The sequence below is a fragment of the Nilaparvata lugens genome, chromosome 3 (genome assembly GCF_014356525.2).
Source record: "Nilaparvata lugens isolate BPH chromosome 3, ASM1435652v1, whole genome shotgun sequence".
NCBI lineage: Eukaryota > Metazoa > Arthropoda > Insecta > Hemiptera > Delphacidae > Nilaparvata > Nilaparvata lugens.
Genome location: NC_052506.1, coordinates 8,748,953 through 8,773,795, shown reverse-complemented (window position 1 = coordinate 8,773,795; position 24,843 = coordinate 8,748,953). Strand labels below are relative to the sequence as shown.

Sequence of the window (24,843 nt, the reverse complement as noted above, 5' to 3'; positions counted from 1 at the left end):
GTATGATCCTACACATGCAGTCGTTCACTCTCTTCCATTAGGCTACGGTATTGACAGACGACAAAATTTCCAGCTGTTTTTCCAAGGACTTATTTATCCTTTTAATGTCCTTAGCGAGTTATCCAGGATTGAGACCTAGTGCAATCGAATTTTCATATCATAAACCTACTTTGTTCCAAATTTCGTGAGAATCGTTAGAGCTGTTTTTGAGATCCGGTGAAATACAAACATATAAACAGAAGTTGCTCGTTTAATAGTATAGGATACATGATACTCAGTTAGCATCAAGCTTTTTCAAAATATTCAGGGATTGAGGAAATTAATAGAGCAATTAAGAAGAATGAGCGAACTCTATGGGCCATGACTTTTAATTTCCAGGGATGCCCCCCCCAAAGCACAATGACACCCCATGACGCCGGTCATTATTTTAAACACTACTGACGTTTTTTGGGACATTCCCCTCCAAAACAAGTTCAATAATAATAATATCGTGTGACCTGGCTGGCTCAGGTCTGGTGTCAGAGTTTTCAGGTCGCAACTGATCAATTTCAGGGCCCCTGACATGACCTAACGACTGCTTTTTAGGCAACCGGGACCGACGTCTTAACGTGTCCATCCGTAACACGGGAGTGGCCCGAGATAAATATCTTGCCCGGGCCTGGATTTGAACCCGGGCCCCTGAATCATAAAGCCAGCATCTGATCCACTCGACAAGTTCAATGACAGCCTGTGTCTTCTCAGGCGGGGGGGGGGTGGTCTTCCCCTGACATTCCTATAACTTCAAATTGACTAATAAGTTTCAGATTTTAATATACCTCATTGAATATGAATTCGATCTTCAATCAACATTCAAGCCTTGTTATTTTTTGACGAGTTATATGAAAAGGAATTGAAGGGAAAGTGTGCTACTCAAATGAGGCAAATAGGCAAATGAGGCAAAAAATCCATTTATTACTTAGTGGAGAGAGTGTTTGGAACACTGTTCAAAACAAAAAAACTGTTCAAACAAAAACTGTTCAACAAACACTTTTCAAACTCTGTTGTTGTTTTTCTTTGTCAAACATGTCTGGAGGAACTTCAGTCTGTCGATTTCAAGATGTAGTAAATCATGACTAAAATTAACTAATTTGAAAATAAGAATACAATAGAATGACTGCCTTTATTTTATACCTTTTATACCCTGCCTTCATTTCATAAGCTGTGACAAAGTCAGTAAAGAACACCTAAGAGGAAAATATAACCGATAAGCTAAAGGAAAATCGCTTGCGCTGGTACGGGCACATTATAAGACGTAGAGAAGATCACATGACCAGACTCGTTAAGTAGATTGAACAACCTAGGAGACGCCCTGGTAGACCGCCGGCAACCTGGATGAGTACCATCTCCAAGGATATGAGAACGACGAATTTAGAGCCTGAATTAATTCAACAACGCTCAGAATGGCGGAAAATTTCGGAAACAGTTTTGGGCTATAGTGCCTGTTGTTCCCATACCTGTATGCATTATACCTTTATAATTTGAGCAATTAAGGGTTCAAAATTGAAAATAGTAGAAAAAATGTTTTTTGTTGAGTTTATTTCTTGTAATGTTTATACTCTGATGAAAGTAAGGTTATTATTATTAACGAAAAAGTCAAAATCGAAATGAGTTTTAGCATGAGTAACTAGATAAATCTTGGTTGTAACCTGTGTGCATGTGTGGCTGAGACGATGAAAATCAAGTTGGCAGCAAATGCCTTCTGTATGGATATCTGTGTATCAGAATACTGTGACAAAGTGGGATGCTAAAAAAGTGTACCGACAATCTGTACTGAACTGTTTTCGAACTTCTGTTGTTGACTCTGTGTTCATTGGAATTATCAAAGAGTTATAAAAGAATTATTGTCTGTAAATTTTCTAACTGTATACCTCTCAAATAGCTAAATAGCTGGAGAGGTTATTATATAATTATGTACTTGATGAAAATGTTGTGAAAATTGAAATAAATTAATAAATTTGAATTTTTGTGAATAAATAAATAGAAAGGATTAGGAGTGCCGACCCTAAGGGAAATGGGACATAGGCTCGGGAGAAGAAGAAGAAGAAAATAAGGGTGAATTCAGAGATTTGGAATATAGTATGGTACTTATTTCATGAGGAATCAAACTGCTTGTGAACTGTTTCAGAGCACATACTTTACCAAATTTGACCTTTCTTTATATTCACTCTTCACAAAGGAATGACTTATTAATTAGCTTGCATTCTAGAGTAATTAATTCAAACCAAAAGAAAAATCCTCCCCTTGGATTAATTTGTGTTACTCAGCTCATCAGATCTCTTTTTCCTTGGTTACCATGGGAAAATTTGTAATGTGAAATTTTCATCTTTCAATACTATCTTAAAAATTGAATATTTGTTTGCTTTTCAAATGTGAATTTGTGTTAAGGAATAAGTTTTCTTAATTTTAAACTTTATAAAGCAGAAACTCAGGAAGTGAAAGTGTAAATTTTTAGTGAGAAAACATGAAGAATCCAATATATAACCTATAAACATGAGTGCTAATAGGAAATGACGGGTAATACGGCGAGGCAGAACATCTAAAAGGATCTCTGCCGATAAAAGCCATATGAATAAATAATAAATAAATCAGATCTTATGTCATAGTTCTGATACAATAATAATTGTATTTGTTTATCAGATCTTAGTCAGCCACATAACACAGAATTTCATATTTCAGTTCATGTTTTGCCAATTGGGCAAATTTTTAATATTAAATAGTTTTTCTATTGTGGAAAATGAGCTGTTATCTTGAACGATATAGTATAAACTACGATAGACATGTCGCCCTCCAACCATTTCGTATAATATTGTTTATAAATATATTAATAAGTATATATATTTATTAATACATACATATATTGTATGTATCAATGTATAAATAAATAAATATGACCACGAAATAAAGAAGTACTCTACTTGTTATTCTTAACTCCGTGATATGACTAAAACTGTCGAAGATTCAAAGTGGTCAATAATTTCAAGTAAATTTTATTCTCTATTGCGACAATCCATAAGACAATATGTATTATTGAATGTTAGTTCAATAAAAAATAATATTCTTCTTAATCTAAAACTATAACAACAAAATCTCAGCTAACTATAAAGAAAATGAAAAACGTCTAAATCAAGCTCCACCAGTAATCTAAGACTAAGGCTCAACTCACACTTACGCAACTCAGATCGAGAAGAGACTTGACTCTAGTCGAGAGCATGTGTTTCCAAATGGTGACACTCAGACCAGTCGATTCTAGCCTCCGCGACTGTCACCATTTGAAAACACATGCTCTCGACTAGAGTCGAGTCTCTTTCGACCTGAGTCGCGTAAATGTAAGTTGAGCCTTAGTCTTCGATTGCTGGTGGAAGCTACTAGTAAGCGATACTTTATATAACTACAAATCTATCTACTTTTATAAACAATTCAGAAACGAGTCAAATCAAGTTGTGTATTGTTATAATTTACTAGGTGGATCACAGAGAAAACGATAGTAACTTTAAATGTCCTATGCTCCCTATTGAAGAATATCCTATGTTTAAACATTTATAATTGCAATGATAGAATAATTATTACATCTGGTCATTGGAGTATTTACTACTTGCTCTACATAAGAGTTGCCTTGATGAATGGATACAGAACTTTTCGTTTCAAATTAGCACTATGAAGATACCATTAGTGAATGAAAAGGATATTTATGCTGTATCTTGAATAGAAAAATGTACCGGTATTTGAAAATATATTTCTTAAGGTGCGTACAGACTTTCGCTCTGCTCCGCAATCGAACGTCACTCGAGCAGATCGATTGATGATCGACCGGTGAGCAAGAGTGGGACGCGAGAAGGGCTAACATCTCCCGTAACGTTCCGGAGCGATTGCGGAGCGTGCGTGGAGCAATTGCAGAGCGAGTGCGGAGCGTGTTGGAGGCGCGTATATCTGTACGCACCTTTAGATTAAAATAAATTGAGCATTTTTGCTGAATTTCATTTGACTATGATCACTCTGATCTCTTAAGGGTTGTGGGGCAAGGGCAGAGAGGACCTGTAGTCCTAACTCCGCCCTTGATAAAGGCAATCAATCTCTAGTATGAATGGCAGTTGCTCTCTGACCGATGGTTTCAAAGTTCTGTTGAATAGTCACATAATTTTTCCCGGTGGTTCGAAACCCACCTAGAACTGTAAGTTCATTCATCTTCAATTATCATCTGCCTTATTACCCACGCACAAGCCTAGAGCTCATGTGGGTATCACCCTCAGCAAAACGAATCTGTCCCACCAAGCTCGGGTAATAGCAATCAACCACAGATTCTCCATCCCATTTCCAACTGCAATCATTCATTCAAAATATAAATTTAGTTTTCTATATACTTTGTTTTGCTGAGGATGATGCTTACTTAAGCTCTAGGCTTGTGCGTGGGTTATGAGCCTGATGATGATGATGAAGAGAGATGTGTAAACCTACAGCTCTAGGTGGGTTCCGAACCAGCGGGAAGCGATTTTGGTTATTCGTCGTTCAATTAAGGAAATGCCTTCTCTCCGTCATTCATGAATTTTTCACCATCTCGTGAACTAACAACAAATGATTTATAAAAATCTAATTTTCGGACTGATTTTGTTCGAAATAACAGAACTTTTATAGAGGAATAACATGTTGACATATTTATCATGAGTAGGCGTTTCTATTAGGGTTCATATTTCATTAATAATAGTTTTACATTTTTCAAAAAACTACAGTAGATTTATCTTGAAATTCAAGTTGGACTTAATTGCATGTAAGATACTTCTTCCTTTGATCTTTCACATTAAAACAAATCTATGCATCCAACAGAATGAAGTACTGTATCGGTGAATATTTGAATTATATACTTGGGTGAAGAGTATTTCATCTCATTAAGTTTTTTATCATAGATTCTATCAAATTGAGTATTCTTATCGTTAGATTTTATACGTACAGCTTGACGTCTTCATAAGCTTTCTTCACACATAGTATAAGACTGGTAATAACACACCATTTCACCCAAAAATCATAAATTTTCAGATCATTCAAAAAGCTTAATGAAGCAAGTTGCTAACGAAAGTTTCACAATTATTCTAAAACACCATTTCCTCTATTTTTTTATGACAACCTGAATTTTCCGTTTATTAAATTTTGTGAGAAAATTGTCACAAATTGTGTGTTGCATAGTCGTCACTTTTTAAAGCGAATTCTCAAATTAATAAATAATTATAATTTCTATTTTGCTCTTTAGCTCCTGCTATTATTATTATTGTTTTATTTATTGATTTTTTGTGATCAGTGATGACTCATTTTATGTTTTGCAGACGAACGCTATCGGCTACTTGCATCCATACCGGGGAGCCTCTTTATCATATCGTCATTTTTACTTCTAGTTATTTCAAAAGACTACTAATAAATAGTTATTGTTTTGTATATTGAGGTAAGATAGTTGCAGTACGGCATTCCACTGTCAATGACGTTTGTTGCCTTATAGTTTGTATTATTTGTCCAGTCACTGGCGTTTATACGTTGATACCGTAGCGTTATTCGTTTTAACTTAGTATAGCAATCAAATTGTGAACGTTGAACGGGGAACGTGGTTATAATTGTATGCCAATTCTTTCTGTGATAAACCAGGTGATGGTATTTTTTATCGTGAACAAGGTGATGTAAGGTAATATTCTTTAAAATTGGGTTTTAAGCTTTAATAACTTATTGTTGTTATTATAATATTATATTATTTTATCGGAAGCACAGATTTTCTTCAATAATAATAATTGTTACTTTCAAAGTATTACATGTTCTATGTCGGGTGTCATATTTGGCTGTTTACTTAATATTTCTAATGAGTAATTATTCTAAGTCACTAAACTAAAAAAAGTAAATTTTGAAAAGTATTGGAAATTATACTAGGCAGATTCTTAATTATGTGCATTTGATGTACAAACTCTATCTTATGTGTAATCTTATGTACGTACGAACTACTTAATGGGGGGTTTCTATAGTACAAATAATTAAAAATACCGGTGATTTATTTGCTTTCTTATTTAAATAGGCTATATTTTTAGTGGGGCTTTTAAAGTTTCTTCTGGACATTTCCCAATTACTATTTGTATCTATGATTTCTTATTAGTTTTCAAGTGTAATTTGTCATACCGTTCTAGTAGTTTACTATAAATATTTTTATGCTGATCGTAATAATGGCTGAATTTAAGCAAACTCAATAAATTTTCTGTTATTTTCATGTTAACTTTTATTTTACTTGACCTATTTTTTGTTCAGCTCTCAACAACAATAATACTTTTTAATTAATTTTTAAGAAATTCGATTATAGGTTACCAACTTATTGTACAAAACTATTGAATTCGTATTTGGAAAAAATATGAATGTCCAGTTCATTCTAGTTTTTGTCGGTTGTAGAGAAAAATACATTTTTTCTCATTTTTGAATGTTCTACTGTCTCTTGTCAATATTCTTTTTAGTCTATTTTTCTCTTGAAGAAAGTTACCTCTTTGCGGCGGAATAAGACTCATTCAAAGCAGTAAGAGGCTGTAGAATAGTGGTTCCCTACATTTTATGTGTGGCGCTACTCACCTAATAATTTATTAGGTACTCAAGAGGAAATAAATAATTTATTTATTCATTCATGGAGACAACAGGTAAAATCCCCATTTTGCCTCCTTCACACTATACAATAATAAATTTCCAACATAATACACTTTTCAATAAAAAGAAGATAGAAAATATGAGATAATAAATTATAAAATTATGAAAATGAAATAAGATGAAAAATAGAAGAAATATACAGTCGTATATAGAATAATAAAAATACAGCAACTGAATTCAATATGAAAAATGTACACATACCTTAGTAAACTATAATCATCTTCTTCTTCTATATAAAAGCGAAATTCCACTCTCTCACTCACTGACTGACTGACTCACTCACTCGCATAACAAAATCTACCGGACCAAAACCGTTCAAATTTGATAGGTATGTTCAGTTGGCCCTTTAGAGGCGCACTAAGAAATCTTTTGGCAATATTTTAACTCTAAGGGTTGTTTTTAAGGGTTAAAAGTTCGTCTTTTAGCATGTATATTCTTCTTCTCCCAATCCCTTAATTATAATTGGAAAATGTCCATACCATATGTTAATAAAGAACTATAATCTAGATAGAGTACCTCTTCGAAATAGTTGCTAACTGGCAACTAAATTAATAATTTTGTCAGGTTGGCATTAAGTTGAGTTGACTTTGTTAGGTTGGCACCAAGTTGAAGATTTAAATGCATTTATCGCGGAAAAATTGATTGGGCACTGCTACTTCAATCCTGGGAATATTATATCACTAGCCGTCAGGCTCGCTTCGCTCGCGTTTAGTCTGGACCCCCGACTGGATTGTCCCAACATATGATAAAAATGCCAAAATGAAAAATGCAGACGAGCGAAGTGAGCCTGCTGATCTCATTCTTGGACGATCCAGTCGGGGGGTCCAGGGGGCGAGACGGATATGGCGAGCGAAGCGAGTCTGACGGCTAGTTACTAGTATATAGACAAGAGGAAAAAAATGTGTATGTGTAATGTACTATCACTAGCCTTTATGAGGATAATTAAATAAAAGAAATGCAAGCGCAAATCACGAAATGATGGACCACATACTACTAGACTAAATCCAATATTTATCTATATATTTATGTTGATTTTAGAAAGCAGGTAGGAGTAGGAAGAATCAATTCTATTATTTAACAGATTGTACAGAAAAACAAGTAATTTAACATCACGTCTTACTTCTATAACACAGTGATTTAATATTGAACATACTTCTGAGGGAGTTGGTTGAGTAATCAAAGGGACAGAAAGCCCTGTGCTTTTTATAATACATACATCTCAAAAATTTGTTTTGCAAGCGTTCTAGAAGGTGAATCTGTTCATTATGATAAGGATTCCATACTTCGCATGCATACTCTAATAGACTCTTCACAATTGATTTGTATAAGAGTAGCAGAGGTACCACATCAGTGAAGGGCGAGCATGTCCTCAAAATTAAACCCATCTGTTTATTGGCTCTGTTAGCTATATAATCAATATGTGAATTGAAAAAAAGGTCAGGGCTGAATACTATTCCAAAATGTTTTATTATGTACTATTATGTTATATTATTAAATGTACTACTCTAATAATTAATGTTCTATTCTGTCGACTGCTTACTTATGAGTTCTAATTTATTTTAGCGACTCCTCCTCACACACAGACTAGGTAGTTTCTACAATAGGAGTATAGGAGTATTATTCTACAATGATTATTTTTGTTTATTTTCCAATCTTGTTACAATATTCATGGCCCCCATAGTTGTAAAAGAACGTTCATTTCGGGTGTGATTTGATGGCATTTGCAAAAACTTTTGCACTTCTTCAGCTGAACCTTCATAAAATATTAAACCGTTTTGTTAAAGAGTTTTCAAAAATGTCAATTTTGTTTATGCTTATAATCTGTAACCCATCTTTTTAGATTCAGTTTTATTTTGAACGTTTTTGCTTAGAACTTTTTATTCTCTGGGTTGTTTGTTATAGGCCTAAATTATTTGTATAAATATGTATGTTTCTATACCGAATAGAGCATTGTTCCTCTTGAAAATAATTACTACCTACCTACTGATTTAGTAGTCAGTACGGTACTGAAACAGGTATTCTTTCATTTGAATAAATAGCAACATTTCTAACTAAAATATTGTAATGGGAATAAAGTGACTTCTTGAAAAAGCTGAGCCCCAGTACTTTTGATTGTGATATTGTAATTGCAAGACATTTTAAATCAACCGAATTAATCAAGTCCAACTTTGCGAAAAATACAGTATAAAACAACTATTATAGGTAGGAAAATTAGAACCGAAGAACAAGCAGCACACAAAACAGACAAGGAAATAAATGTAACTTCTATTAAATTCACATTGAATTTTGAAAAAGAAAGACGTAAATATAATTAGAGACCGTCAAGGGCAAGGGAGACAGGTGCTTACTATGAGCGGGCTTTTCACCTGGGATATTTTCCTAGATGGCTTGTTTTCAAAAGTACCGCGCTTTGGAGAATATGAGTGAATCAGTGATGCATATTCTGTTTTAATCGTTTGTCATAATCTTGAGTATTCTGCGTGATATTTGATAGTTTCTGGATAAAATCTACAATATTTTTTCAAATCATGGATTAAAAATATAAATTTGGTTCTTCACATGTTAAATTTCATAAATATCACTTGAAAAGAAGAGCTACTATATTGATAATTCTTCTCACTTAGTAGCTTATGAATATCATTATAGGTTTAAATAAAAATAATTGAATGAGAAATTTCAATTATATCCGTCATAATAAAAAATACAGTTTTTCAAGATATATTCTACAGCATTGTTTTCAATTCTTTGGCTAGTTAGTAAGTTGGCAGCCATGTTCAAGTTTAATCACTGGTGATTGGCGAAGTTGGCTGGCTGACAATTCATGAGAAAGTGAGACGGTGTAGTACTGTTGTTTGCATAGGTTGTTTGTGTTTGTTTAATATATTTGAAATATAAATAAGTTGTGTCGTTATAAAATGTGTCCATATTGAGTAAATTCAAAATGTGAAAAGTGAAGTTTGTGTTAGTAAAGTGTAAAGCCAAGCCTATGCATTATGGCGGCTAATAGGACTAGAGTGGTTCAACAAAAAAATTTGTCTTCAATATTTTCGAAATTGCACGGGGCTTTTGCAGAAGCGATGGCTCCTCCTAAATTAGCAACAGACAAAAGGACGCTTGATAAAACTTGGAAATTGATGGATAAAGTTGTCAAGTTATGTCAGCAATCTAAGATGAACTTGAAAAATTCTCCACCGTTCATACTAGATATTTTACCTGACACTTATCAACGACTAAGGCTCATTTATTCTAAGTATGAAGATAAAATGATGTTGTTAAACACAAATGAACATTTTAACGTGTTTATTGTTAATTTGATGCGTAAGTGTAAACAAGCTATTAAACTGTTCAAAGAAGCTAAGGAAAAGATGTTCGACGAAAACTCACATTTTCGTAGAAATCTTACAAAGCTTAGTTTAATTTTCAGTCATATGCTTAGTGAACTCAAGGCAATTTTTCCCAATGGTGTTTTTGCTGGTGATCAATTCAGGATAACAAAAAGTGACGCAGCTGAATTTTGGAGAAGTAACTTTGGAAACAGGTTAGTAAGACAAGCCACCTAGCCTAACACTATACTGTATTAGTTGAAAGTAAACAACATCATGTTGGGTTGCTTAAACCGCAATGAGTATTCGATCTTAAACCAAATTATTGAAATTATTCTTACCAAGGGCAAATTGCCATACGTAAACATCATGCAATAGTGTTAACAAAACCAAAGCTAACAAAACCAATACCAAACAAAGGAAAAGAAGGATGGATTTCCTTCGTCAAGCTACCATTTGAAAAAATATATTCACGCTCTACTTATTAAAGTTTGGATTTCTAGCCTAATGAAATTTTAACATGGAGAGCAATTTCATCTTATGACTAGCTTCTACCCTGGTTACCCAACCTATCGTTGCAACATTTCTTTCTTATATATTCTAAAAGTTATATTTTAAATCTATTAGATATATTTATACTGGGTTGTCATTTCTACATTTGAAATTATGTAAGATAGCCTAAATAGAAAACCCTTTTTATATTTTTTGTTAAAAATCTAATCATATCAAGCTCACAATTTTTAATACAGGATTGTAGTCTTTTATTCTACACTCAAAATTATGTATATCTTATCCCATGGATCTCACATGTTAGGTAGGATTTTAACTTATATTCAACTCTTTTATCAGTAAAACTTAGCACCAGTGTATAGATCAGGTTTCTTTCATACAGCTGGAGCTTATATCATATAGGTAACTTATATCTCATGCATAAATAGTTATTATGTAAGTTAATATTTATAGCCTAAGTACCTCAAATAATCTATTACATCTAATCAAAAGTTTGGATTAGATTCTTTTAAAGATGAAAGCTCATTAATCCCATTTTTTTATATACCTAAATAAGTTATAATCCCCACACTGAGACTCTGTCCTACTGCTCCCCGCAAGCAGGCTAGTCACCCAAACAACAAAAATCTCAATGTTCTTTCAATTATAAATTTTAATGAAAATCGTTTAGCCTAAATAATTTATGTTTTTTTAACCTAATGAACAATCAAAATGTCTGATTGAACTATAAAAAACCTGTCTCTAAAAATATTTGTATCTTCTCAGATGGGTTCTAGTTTTAGAAACCCAATATTACTTTTGCTTTTCTAATTCTGAATGTGAGACTACAAAATCTCTCTGGCCACTGTAGAACAAGCGGTTCACTCCATACAACCACAAAAAATTCCACGTCAGGTTATAAAACAATTTGTGTTTAATTGATCAAATGAGTAAAAGCTGAATTGAGTCACTAAATAGTTCCAAATCACCGTATAGCTGTGTCGCTGCATTTCTGTGTGTAGTTCCGAAAGTTATTTCAAGTTTCCTATTTCCATGCTGTCCTATGAAAATCTAATATTAGAATGTAGGCTTCCTTGTATTGCTCCATCTCCATTAGCTAAGCCGAGCTTAATGTGCACTCCATTATTCAAGCAAAGCCTGGCTTGTAATTGTTAACAAGTCCACTCAGTCGTCACTCGAATATGAGATACTAGTAGTGCAATCTGATTTGAAGCTTTGCACTCTCACCAATTTTCATTTACTTAGTTTCATAACTGTTTTTCTACTTTCCTTGCCGTATTACCATAGGTAAGGAAAGTATTGCTTTCCGAAAAAAATGAAGTACCCCAATTTCTAAATTTCTATACGTTTCAAGGTCCATTGAGTCCAAAAAAGTGTTTTTTTTTTGGGGTATTGGTCTGTATGTGTGTCTGTGTACACGATATCTCATCAACCAATTAACGGAATTACTTGAAATTTGGAACTGGAGGTCCTTACAATATAAGGATCTGACACAAACAATTTCGATCAAATGCAATTCAAGATGGCGGCTGAGATGGCAAAAATGTTGTCAAAAACAGGGGTTTTCGCGATTTTCTCGTAAACTGCTCCAACGATTTTGATTAAATTCATACATAATATAATGTCATACATTATAAATAGTCAAATTTATAAGCTCTATCAACTGCCACAAGTCCCATATCTGTAAAAATTTCAGGAGTTCCACCCCATCTATGCAAAGTTTGATGTTAGATTCCCAATTATCAGGTTTCAGATACAATCCAAACAAAAAATTTCAAGTGTTAAAGATTGAGAATCAAAATCTTTAAAATTAATGTTCTGTAATATTTCCACCTAAAATTGAAAATAAGCTCGAAATTCGAGAAAATGTGATTATTCAATTGCAAACAGTTGGCAACTGTTTATTCCATTAAATCATTCACTATGAGATAGCAGACTTCGTGTGTCTCCAGCGTTATTTTCCTGTCACCAGCTGGCTCAGATCTTTGAATAGTAGACTTGAGATGCGCGTGACCACTAGCGTCAGGGGATCAATTTTCATAACGGCAAGGAAAGTTGTGTGGGGTGTCACACCAGATTTTTTTCTATAGTAAATTGCATATTAGTGAATCAATGTAATGTAGTACATGTACACCCTACAGTATTGTTTTAACGCAGGCCTAAAGTAGTACTGTGTAATGTAATAAACCCTACAGTAGTTTCTATCCACCAATTTGTATTATTTTTGCATCAAATATGTTGGCATGATGCAACTTAATAAAAATTCAGAATCACTTGAAATATTTCATGATAACTACCAAAGGCCCAATGGTATGTAACGGTTTTAAGTAAGTTCCAATCCATATAAGTTGCACATCAATAACAGGGATAGGATCTATAGCATGATGATGATGATGATGATGATTGGCCGGAGTTTGAAATAATTGAGGCTATACAGAGGAAATGCTATACGGCGTCTGTATGGCTTGCATGGAGCTCAAACCATTCTATCTTTTTGGAAATGTACATTCACCAAATTATATAAAATACGTCCACTCGTGCGTAGAAAAGTACTAGAAAGTTTATGACACTATCCGTTCCTCTTTCACAGTAAATGACACTAATAAGAAAATTATAGCACAATCATCTCATGAACTGGATACTGTAGTAAAGTCTGATAAATCCATCAAACATTCAATCAATTCAGTCCAATCGGTTACAAGCCTGGTAGGCTAATGTTATTGAAGTTTTTCTGTTTCATTTAAACATCTTTATTTCATTCATTTCTTGGATGAAGCAAGAAAATGCAATATTAATAAAAGAAAAAACAGCCTCTCCCTCTTGCCCAAAACCTTCCATTTCTCAACTTTGTCTGAAAGAGACCATATAGCCTATTTAGATTCTAAATCTATATTAAGGTGGTCCCTAGATTCAAAATTTTTAATAAAATGTATATTTGGACTGTCAATTTATTACAGTCTGATTATGTCTAAGTCCATGTCCATATTATGGTTGTCCCTAGATACAAAATTTTTAGTATATTCTATATTTGGACTGTAAATTTCTTTGATCATCATCATAAGTGTTTACATAACTTCATTTAGAAAATTTTTATAAAAAATAGCGAGAGAAACAGTTTTGGGTTTATCCTGTTGATTCTCTCCTAATCATCAAAATTTAATGTAATTCTGGCATGAATGAATAATAAACAATTAGAATAACACACGTCATAGACACTGTGTCCTGAAGTTAGAAGTAGGTAATTTCTATTGTACAATAATATTCAATTTATAATAATAATGACTGTCTAGGGACCGCCAAATCATTAATCTTGAAACTCCAAATCAGAATAATACTTTCACTCAATTTACGAGATTGGATTGGCATGGCTCTTTAGATATGCAATTGAAGTAAATGTCTGTGGAGACGTATCTGAACAATACTTCAAATGAGATTGATTGATTGATTGAGTACTTTATTCATGTAGATTAAAACAATATATACTGGCTTATACACTTATATACAATATTTATTTAACAATGACAAAACAACTTAATCATAACATGATTGGAAACGAAAAAACAGGCTTATAGCCCTTACCATTCCAATCCCGTATTTTGATTGCATATTAGTCCAAAAGAGGTTATGATTTCTCAGCAATTTAAAACACATACACTTTGATCCCAAAATAATCACATAACATTTTGAATTTAGAATGTTTAATATAGGAAATTAACTAAAACAATCCACTGTACATAGTATCAAGTCAAATAGCTTACAATACAGCAAAATTATAGATGAATTTACATAATATAGACTAAGAAAATTATTATTGAACTGTATATGATATGAAAAAAGCAATTTGTGATAACTATAGATAAAATTGTTATGCATCTACATAAATTGGCGGAGCTTTGGACATATCAATGCCCATTCTTCGGAAAGAATATTCAAAATATCCTTTCCATTTAACTCTCTACCAAATGAGAGAGAGAGAGTGAGAGAGATAGATAAATGCCTTTTATTTACACTTTACAATTTCAAAAGTGATGTGGGCGAAATTGAGAGAAAAAAGAAAGAGAGAGTTATGCGAAGAATAATGAATTAATAGAATAAATCTAGTTTTGAGAAGTATCCAGTAATGCTTATAGAGCCTTAGGTTCAGTGGATGTTTCTGATTACATGAACGCTGGTAAATACATAGTCTAGGTAGCCTGTCTTGAAAGCTACGACGACTCAAGAATAGTGTATAGATATACTATCTATACACTATCTATATACTATCTATACATAGCTATACACTATCCTTGACGACGACTAGCATATTGTTGAAATTTCTCATTCATTTCTTGTGATGTGTATACGAGGTGGAAAAGTTATACGGTCGCATAAATTACTAGCCAGCCTGTGGAAAATTTGGTAGCCGTTGAGTAGGAAGAGAGATATATATTATGAAGAGAAACAAATTGCTATCTACGAAGTTGTGACGCGTGGGGTATCCTATATGAGCTAGCTTTGACCTGGCAGGACGAGGTGATAGCATTAACGGGCGCGCGCACTGCTGCCCGTGCGAGAGTGTGCTGGTGGGGGTGGTGGGCTTGAATGGAGCTGCCCCCCACCCCACCCATCTGGCCCTGGAGCTATTGCATCATTGATAAACACATGCCTCCCCTCCACCCCCCTTTCCGGTTATCACCTCGGCGCTTCATCCATCGCCCATTCTAGATCTGACTCTTGTCGTCTCGCTGTCACTAGATCTACAAATAGAGCATGATTTCTGGTATCGTTGTCTCCCTTATCAACAGCTATTACGTTGCTGCATCGCGTTCAAAGGCACCGCATTTTGCAACCGTTTTCTGCCTCTCATCGCTAGATAATGATAAATATCGGGGCAACGAGCTTCGCTCGTTATCTATTTATTTATTGATGAACAGAACACAATTCTTCAAAATAATCGGGGAAGGACTAACAGGCACAGCCCAAAACTATTTCTTCCCTGAATTTTGATTTATACACTATAAATAGTCCAGAAATAGGTTATAGGTTATGTTGCATACACTTGAATTCAGGTCCAATTTTTCAGTCCAAATATTTTAAAACAGAAAAGTTATAATTCAGATTGTTTACAAACCAAATTGAATAACAAAATAACACTCACTAATCACTTAAAACTGTAAAATAATGATTAACTTTGAATATGATGATATACTCTAATTTAGAATTTACCATGTCATGTCAGCAAATCAGATTATTTTGACCAAGTCTATAAAAATTTCTAGAAATTTATATTTCTCGTGAGATAAGATGATTGATTACACAGTTGATCTCCCACACAGTCCCACGCATCTTCTGTTATCGACAGACGACGAAATTATCATGTGTTTTTCCAAGGATGAATAATTCATATCCTTTTCATGTCCTTCAGCGAGTTTTCCCAAGGATGAGACCTAGTGCAATCGAATTTTTATATCATAAACCTACTATGTTCCAAATTTCGTGAAAATCGTTAGAGTCGTTTTCGAGATCCGTTGGACATACATAACCAGATACCCATATCCATTTATTTATTTATTTATTTATAAGGTTAGCAAAAAAAATACAAGAATCGGAAAAGAAAAAACAGGCTATTGCCTAAAACTTCTTCAATTTCGTAATTTAGTTTTAAATTGTCCAAATATTATAGGTTATGTCCATTCAAATTTGTACACCAAATCACAATCTAAAATATAAATTAGAATAAAACAAAGAATTTTAAATTTGGATGGATTAATAATAAAAGTTTCTTAAAAACATGAAACAAACTATAAATTCACAAAATAAAGAATAAAAACACTTAAATTTTGAGCTCAAAAATATCACATTCACCATAGCTATATAACAGCTGTAACTGTTACAGATGTAAAATTTACAGATTTTGCTCGCTTAATATAATAGGATAATCGTATTGTATTGCTGGTAATGGTTGAATGGTAGAGGGAGAGAGTCTCTAACTTTGAGTTACCCAACAGCCGGTTAAATTTTAACCGGCTTCTGACCCATAGAACCTATTCCCGAAGTTTGGAATTTCAATTTTGGGACACTCTGTATTAATAATAAATTATAGATAACCTATACATGCACCTATAGTTAGATTCACAGGAAACTGTTAGCATTGGTGGAATGGGAAGTTTTAATGTTATTTATACAGCATACACTAAACGGAATTATTTTTACGTGAATCTCACTATAGTTAAATGATGGGAAGATAATCGTAGATTCTCCATAATTATTAGTTAATTGGAATAGTTCTGGATTGTGTAGGCTTGTTATATCATTTTAGCTACTACATGTAAATGAGCCGTGTAACTTGCATTGTTTAGTATTCATTAGCGGTTCTTGACGCTATTAGCCTATAGGATTGCACATTGCATCGACTGCCGTGAATTAGAATGTTATCTGCAGTAAGAGGATCTCTGCTCTCTGCCACTCCCATATTTGTAATCAATTTGTAATTGAATGCATTTGTTATCGTGGAAAGTGGGAGGTGATAATAAGGCGAATAAAATATTTTTGTTCTTGCTGCATCACTTGATAAAATACTTTGATGGTGACGTTTATTTTTCTTCTATTTTGAAGATTTTTGTTCCTTCATCACTTAAAAAAATTCTTTGATGGTGACGTTTATTTTTCTTCTATTTTGAAGCTCTTTGTAAATCCGTGACAAATGTTCGATAAACATGTTTGTTGAAACAGTTTGGGCAAATTTCATTATGTTTGACAAACAATGTTTGCCCGTGGCCAGTGTGGACGCGTCACCAAACAAGATATTTGTAAGTGGGGAGAACAGGTTTTATGTTTTACAGCTGTCAACACTGAAAATGTTTGGAAAACAGTAATTTTTCGTTTGACAAACAATGATTGTCCAAACTTTTTATAATGTTTGTCCCTGAGCTCCTCAACAAACATGTTTGCCGACCATGTATGTCGAACATTTGTTCAGTGTGGACACGGCTTTAGAATAATCCGGATTTCCATATCGAGTTGAGAAAATTCTCGAGTCCAGTTTGATGCAAAAACTTTGTAATAGATTTTGAGTTAATAAGAGGGGTTCTCGGTTTTTAGGAGGTCCATAGGGGTTCAGCTCAAAACATAACTTCATAATGGATTTTTACATAAATGAAAAGTTTAGTTTTTGTGTAGGTTTTCAGTTGCGTGAGGTCAACAGCTCATTAATAAATTACTTGTTGATTTGAATAATTTAAACTACTGTATTGAGCTCGAAAACAAAGCTCTGTTCTGAACTGAATCTCGATCAAATATGTTTTCATTCGAGCTGTGTAGATAAACTTTGAAGCTTTCTCTTCTCACGAACTTCTTATCGCCTTAAGTTAACAGTTCTTGTGTTTCTTCATAGTTGTTTATTCAATGATTCGAACATACACATTCAGAATAATATTGAGTTGAACTAATTGAGCGTTGTCTTAGTTTATATTTGATATCGGGGCACCGAGCTTCGCTCGTTATTTATTTATAGGCTTTTGATAAACCGAACACAATTCTTTAAAATGATTGGGGAAGGACTAACAAGGCACAGCCCAAAACTGTTTCTTCCCCGAATTTTGATTTATACACTATAAATAGTCCAGAAAGTAGGTTATGTTCCATACACTTGAATTCAGGTTCAATTTTCTGTTCAAACATTTGAAAACAAAAAAGTTCTAATTTAGATTATTTACAAACCAAATTGAATATTAAAATAACACTCACTAATCACTTAAAATTGTCAAATATTGATCATCTTTGAAAATTATGATATAGCCTACTCTAGTTTAGGAGGATTATCATGTCATGTCAACAAATCAGATTATGTTGATCAAGTCGATTAAATTGTCTAGCTCGATAACATTTCTCGCTGATTGATTTATGATTACACAGCTGGAAATAATTCTGTCACTCTCCCACACAGGCACACGCATCTTCTGTTATCGAGAGACGACGAAATTATCATCTGTTTTCCAAGGATGAATTATCCTTTTCATGGCCTTCAGCGAGTTTTCCCAGGGATGAGACCTAGTGCAATCGAATTTTGATATCATAAACCTACTATGTTTCAAATTTCGTGAAAATCGTTAGAGCCGTTTTCGAGATCCGTTGAACATAAATAACCAGATATAAAAATATAAACAGATATACAGAAATTGCTCGCTTAATATAATAGGATTGTGTTACTCGATGGTGAGAAGTAATATCATTTTTATGAAAAAATATAATGTGACTGTACACAGATATTTTATTACACATACAATACCCAATAATATTCTATGATCATAATCAGCTAAATTTTGTACGTACCGTGTTGAATACAGATTTGTTGCTGTAGTAATAAATCTTGATTTTTTGGAAATGATTTTGTCTGATGCCAGATTTGGATTAGCTGGCGGCATACAATAAAGATGTATGCCAAAACGTTTTTGTGCTTGATAGAAGTTGGAGCGTTTGAGTTTGGTGGATCCAATGTGTTTTGTTGGCCATAATTTTGCTAAGATGAAGACTGGAAGTGGGCCAACTGATTCAGTTTCAGAGTCATGAGCGTTACCGTCGTCGTCGTCGTCTTTAATTTGTGCTGTCTTCATCGATGATATATCCGTGCAATCATTTGTATTATAAAAATGCAACAATAATTAATGAAATATGATTATTAAATATTATAATAACTATGAAATATTTGATAATGTACTTATTGTACATGAAATATGAAATATTAAATAATGAACTATGAACTATGAAATATTTGATAATGTACTTATTGTATAAATGAACAAAATGAATGAATGACATATACTTTTGTATTGGGTCGCTTTCATCAAGACTTTTACATTTAATTCATGCTGTTTTTAAGTCTTTACTCTTTTATGTTCTGGCATTTTTATAGAGGGTTTATAGATGTACAGGATAATCGTGCCTTGAACTAGATGATTGTTAATACAGCACTTGAATCATTTAACAGGGTAAAAGAAAGGAGACGGGGCCGCGCTACCTGCCAATTGTGCTATTGTTCCAAAAAGGTGCATCCTCTAACTCTCGACTACAAGTATACTATATATAGTATAAGTATACTATATATAGTATAAGTATACTATATATAGTATAAGTATACTAACTCTCGACTATAGTATACTTTATTGTCCTCTGATTCCGGTTCTTTACTTTCATTAGTGGCCCGTGTGCTTTATTGAAGGCAGTTCTAGCTGGTAGCTGGTAGCACCAACTTATCTATTGCTTTTCACCTTACGTCTGTTACTTCTATTTTCTGCAATAATTATTGAATGTAAATCAGTATTGTCAATACTTGTAAATCAATTGTTTATTGGCAATTTTTGTAAATGTTACCATAGGCAACAGCCTTGTATCAATTATCAATAAATATATCTATCTATCTACGCCGCTTATTCCTCCAAGTCTGAAATTAATTTGTACAGAGTATAGGGAACTAATATCAATCATCATTATCGTCTAATCCCAGAAGTGGAAAATCATGAAAATGGATAGTAATCACTTGAACACTTCAAATGAATTCTTTCAACATAGAATGTTTTCACAGTAGTAATTGGATAATACCATAGATAAACAATAGCGTAAGTAGATATCCCATGTTATAGGGCGTTTATGTCGCAACTTTTACTGTTATCTCAAGCTGATTACTGTAGATTATTGTCGATTTTTACTGTTTTGGCCGGGTAAAAGTATATGAACGGCACAATATGAGAGACTACCAGCGTCAAAAAGCTTCACAGGAAAGAACTAGAACTACTCTTGGACTATCAGCTTGAGATAACAGTAAAAGTTGCGACATAAACGCCCTATACCATGACATGGTGATATCTACTTATGCTATTGTTTCTCTATGATAATAATCACTTGAAAAAGACTATGTTTTTCTTTCAACTACTTTGAAAACACATTTCGATGGTTCGGAACCCTTCTAGAACTAGTAAGTATCATCTATCATCATTAATTCTGAGAAGTGGGAAGTTATGCTAATAAACAATCGCCACTAGAATTTTTCAATGAATTCTTCGAAAATGAAATGTTTTCCACAGCAATAATTGGATAGCTATCACTTGAAAAATACAAAGCTTTCTTGTTGAGTGCATCGAAAGCACTTTTCGATGGTTCGGAACTCATCTAGAACTAGGAACTATCATCCATCATCATTGTCGTTAATTCTGGGAAGTGGAAAGTCATGATAATAGACAATCACCACTTGAATTTTTCAATGAATCCTTCAACATGTGGAAATATTGTTTTCAACACACTGCACAGAAAGCAGCTGTTTTCCAGTCCCTACGTAGATCTGAAGACATTGCAGACGACTCTCGTCTGACGTCAGAACAGGTTTCTTTCCGGCCTAGGCCGCTAACATGGAACTAAGAAAGGTGATCAAAAAACAGCTGATCAAAAAACTTTTCATTATTTCTGTTCATTATTCAATAATTAAAACATTTATAATAATATCATCTTATTGTCATTTGAAAGAATTAAAAAGTATAAACTCAACCTCCCACATAATTGAACATCATCTTTTAGGTTATTTAGACAAATCAGAATAAAAAATAAAAATTCTTGGTCAATTTCCTGATATTCAGATTACCTCAGATTTGCTAGAGCTATCACCTTCCACTTCTGCTTTCGGAAGTGCATAGTAAACAACTATTCTCATATATATATATATATATATATATATATATAATATATATATATATATATAATATATATATATATATAATATATATATATATATATATAATATATATATATTGTTTATTTTTGTGTGTGGCGAAAAATAGCGTTCGCACCACGGGCAAAAATGTTTTTCCGGCTCTCAATCTTTTCTAGTGAAAACCGATTTCGAGTCAGAAAAATCTCATTTTCTGCTCTTGGTGCGAAATATACTATTTCCACAGTAGTAATTGAGAGTAAACATGGAAAATACAAGAGAATTTTCCTGTGAGTTCTCATTTGAGTGTTGGATGATTCAAGTCCTAATTAATTCTCAAAATTGAAATTGAGTTGAAAATTGACATCAAAGCAGTTCACTCACGCGGACTCGATGTGTTCACTGACAATACGCGCTCAGTTTCATTGCGACTCGTCTAGTGCCTGCAGTTATTGTTTATTGTTAATCGGCTTCAATTAGCAACTGGAGTAATGCAAAAACTTTCAAGTGAAAACAAGTGAATTGTGGAACGAGGGCCGCTCATTTTAGTGTTAGCAGCTTGCCTTGGTTTGGAGATGAAGGAGAGGCTTCAATGTTGTTTTGTTTTGCGTGAAATTCAACCCTATTGATGCGGAACGTGTTCGTTCGTTTGTCAAGTTGAAGAGTGAGCTTCCGTGCCGACCTGTTCGGTACCAGTGCCAGAGCGAGTACCTCCTTCCCAGTCTCCACCTCACATCCCAAAACTTTGGCGTTGATTGGAGCTGTTACTCGCATTCCAACAAACTGAACAATTTTTCCAACAATTCTTTCAATCACTTCAAAGTCTTTTCTCCATTAGAAATAATTCTAAAATCAATTAACATTTTTTCATCACATCCAAGATTGTATTAGGTACTGAATTTCTTTCTCCAACATTTTTGGATTTCATTTTGCTCCACGCTAATGAGTTTGGGTAAGATTTCTATTATTCGACTGCCCTACTTCATAGCAAACAGCAGTTTCAGAACACTTGAAATATTTATGGATATATCTCTACTCTCTCGAGGAATAGAACGAGGAAAATGTACCTTTCATGAATAATATACATTTCGAATACCTATCAAGTTCACTCTATTGCAGAACATTATGATAATTGTTTTTAATTAGTTTTTACATATCAAAATTCAAAATTTTTAGTTTAGTCATTAATTTTGAAGTGGAAATTGGACTTTTTGAAGTGAAAAGTGAAATCTTAACCTCATTCTTTTTTGAAACTTTTATTTGTAAAAATTTGGGAGAAGACAGTTTTGGGCAATCATACTAGTAGTTCTGTGAACAGTAGACCTCACGCAGTATTCTCATCCACAAGTAACTGATTGAAACTATAGACCTTATGGAAATACAGCAATAGACTGGCTTCTCCACACATCTGTGTAATCACTTGACAGCTGATTTATGATGAATAATTCTATAGTCTGATTTTTACTCTAATATTGGCGTATGAAGGAGGCTCCTTTTTCCTTTTATATTATCCTTGAAATGCAAAATTTCCAAAAACCTTGTATATACGTCGACGCGCAATTAAAAAAGGAACATACCTGTCAAATTTAATGAAAATCTATTACCGCGTTTCGCCGTAAATGCTCAACATATAAACATTTAAACATTAAGAGAAATGCCAAACCGTCGACTTGAATCTTAGACCTCACTTCGCTCGGTCAATTATATTGTAATTATGATTTGTGATTGTCAATGAAATAAATAAAAAACTGAAATGGTTGATATAACATTATTTTTTATTTTCTAGCTATCAAACACCCAACATGTAACATGTTACTATAGGCTGTGTTTGGCATGATCTTTTGATAATTCCTGGCGAATAAAGTAATTAAATTGTATAAATGTTTGTATGTATATTCTAATCTATTATGAATAGAGGGGAAACACAAATAGTGGAAATAGAATGATTAAAGCTGGCTGGTAAAAATGTTGAAGGAATTAACTCCAACCAAGTGAAGATTCACAAGATGTAATCCGTTCAACTCATAAAATTCAAATCAATGCTTGATTGATGAAATTCAAATTGATTCACGAGTTTGATTGATGAAATTCAAATCGATTCACGTGCTTGATTGATGAAATTCAAATTGATTCATGTGCTTGCTAGATGAAATTCAAATCTATTCATGTGCTTCATTGATGAAATTCAATTCGATTCACGTGCTTGATTGATGAAATTCAAATAGATTCATGTGCTTGCTAGATGATAGATGAAATTAAAATCGATTCACGTGCTTCATTGATGAAATTCAATAATTCGATTCATGTGCTTGATTGATGAAATTCTAAACGATTCATGTGCTTGATTGATTTAATTAAAGTTGATTCACGTGCTTGATTGATGAAATTCAAATCGATTCATGTGTTTGATTGATGAAATTCAAATCGATTCACGTGCTTGATTGATGTTGTCGGAGATGTCAATAGATGAAGGACTCCATAAAGCATGAACTTGATCGTACTAAACAGTATTGTTTTTCGTTAATCAGAAACTTCCAGACCAGTCGACAATTTTGAAAAGAGAATCATCTTCACGAGTAGAAGATATAAAAATGAGACAGAATTTAGCATGAATAACTTTCTAACTTATCCCAGCTTTAATTAATGCCGCTCCAGATAATCTAGCACCCGTCCTGATGCTACAGGGCTGTTCGCTGTTATGGCATTCGTCTTGACTGCAATTAACAACCAGAAGTTGGAAACGCTTTCCAGAATTGAAATTCAGTGAGCGAAGTGTGCGCGGAAAATCCGGCTAGAATCAACGGCGGAGAAATTAAACGTTTCCATTAGATTCAGGATGAGAAGTCTACCGAAATGCTCACTCACTCACTTCGCTGCAAAACGGCAACAACTGTCGGCATTGGTGGCATTTCATATTCTAAATGTCTGTTGAAAATCATTGGAACTTATTTCATATCACGTCGAATTTGATTGAAATAATTTTTATTCTTACTGAATTAAATTCTTCAATATCATTAATACTAATATTGCTCCATTTATCATTTTTAATGAGGAATGTTTTTTATTTGAATTGATTGTAATTCATTGCATTTGTGTTGTATAGTTGAAATGTTTGTACTTTGTGAATATAAATTTGAGATTGAATTATAAGATTCATTCGTCATCAACAGAATGTGCCCTATGAAATGTCATAATCTTGATGAGTCTTGTCTCTATCGGTTAAGTGTGAATATAAATACGAGTTTGGTTGGTTATAGTTTTCCAAGAGTCTTTGATGTATAATTTGAATACTGTTTATAATAATACGGTCTCAAGTTGAGGAGTCATACCATTAGGATTGGAAACTACGTAGATACTGCACAGTTGAGTGAGATATTTTGAAAATTCAAAATGTTGTGCTTGCTGAATATTTATTTCAGTATTCGTATTCCTATTAGAATAGATGTAGTTTAGTATTCCTATTATATTTCTATTTTAGTGTAGATGTAAATGATGATTAATTTGATTAACTTCACGTAAACCAAATTAGAGAAAACCATTCCAAAAAGATGAATCTACTGCAATTAATCAGGATTGAAAATAACCCGGCTTTTTTGCAACCGGCACTAAGTACCTGATTGAATGATTACAAAAGTTCTACAG

At 33.4% G+C, this 24,843-nt stretch overlaps 2 protein-coding genes across 3 annotated transcripts in view; both read left to right on the top strand.

Moving 5' to 3' along the window:
• LOC111051715 (glycerol kinase) overlaps positions 1 to 6,277 on the top strand; it is a 59,108-nt gene extending 52,831 nt beyond the window's left edge. For both annotated transcript variants that reach the window (XM_039425332.1, XM_039425333.1), the window contains one exon: positions 5,352 to 6,277. In XM_039425332.1, coding sequence (XP_039281266.1) covers positions 5,352 to 5,440 — 89 coding nt within the window. In that variant the 3' untranslated portion in view covers positions 5,441 to 6,277. The remainder of the gene's footprint in view (positions 1 to 5,351) is intronic.
• Positions 6,278 to 9,490: 3,213 nt separating this feature from the next.
• LOC111054292 (E3 ubiquitin-protein ligase CBL-B-B) overlaps positions 9,491 to 24,843 on the top strand; it is a 185,658-nt gene continuing 170,305 nt past the window's right edge. Inside the window, exon 1 of the mRNA XM_039425456.1 lies at positions 9,491 to 10,231. Within this exon, the coding sequence (XP_039281390.1) occupies positions 9,687 to 10,231 (545 nt within the window). The 5' untranslated portion in view covers positions 9,491 to 9,686. The remainder of the gene's footprint in view (positions 10,232 to 24,843) is intronic.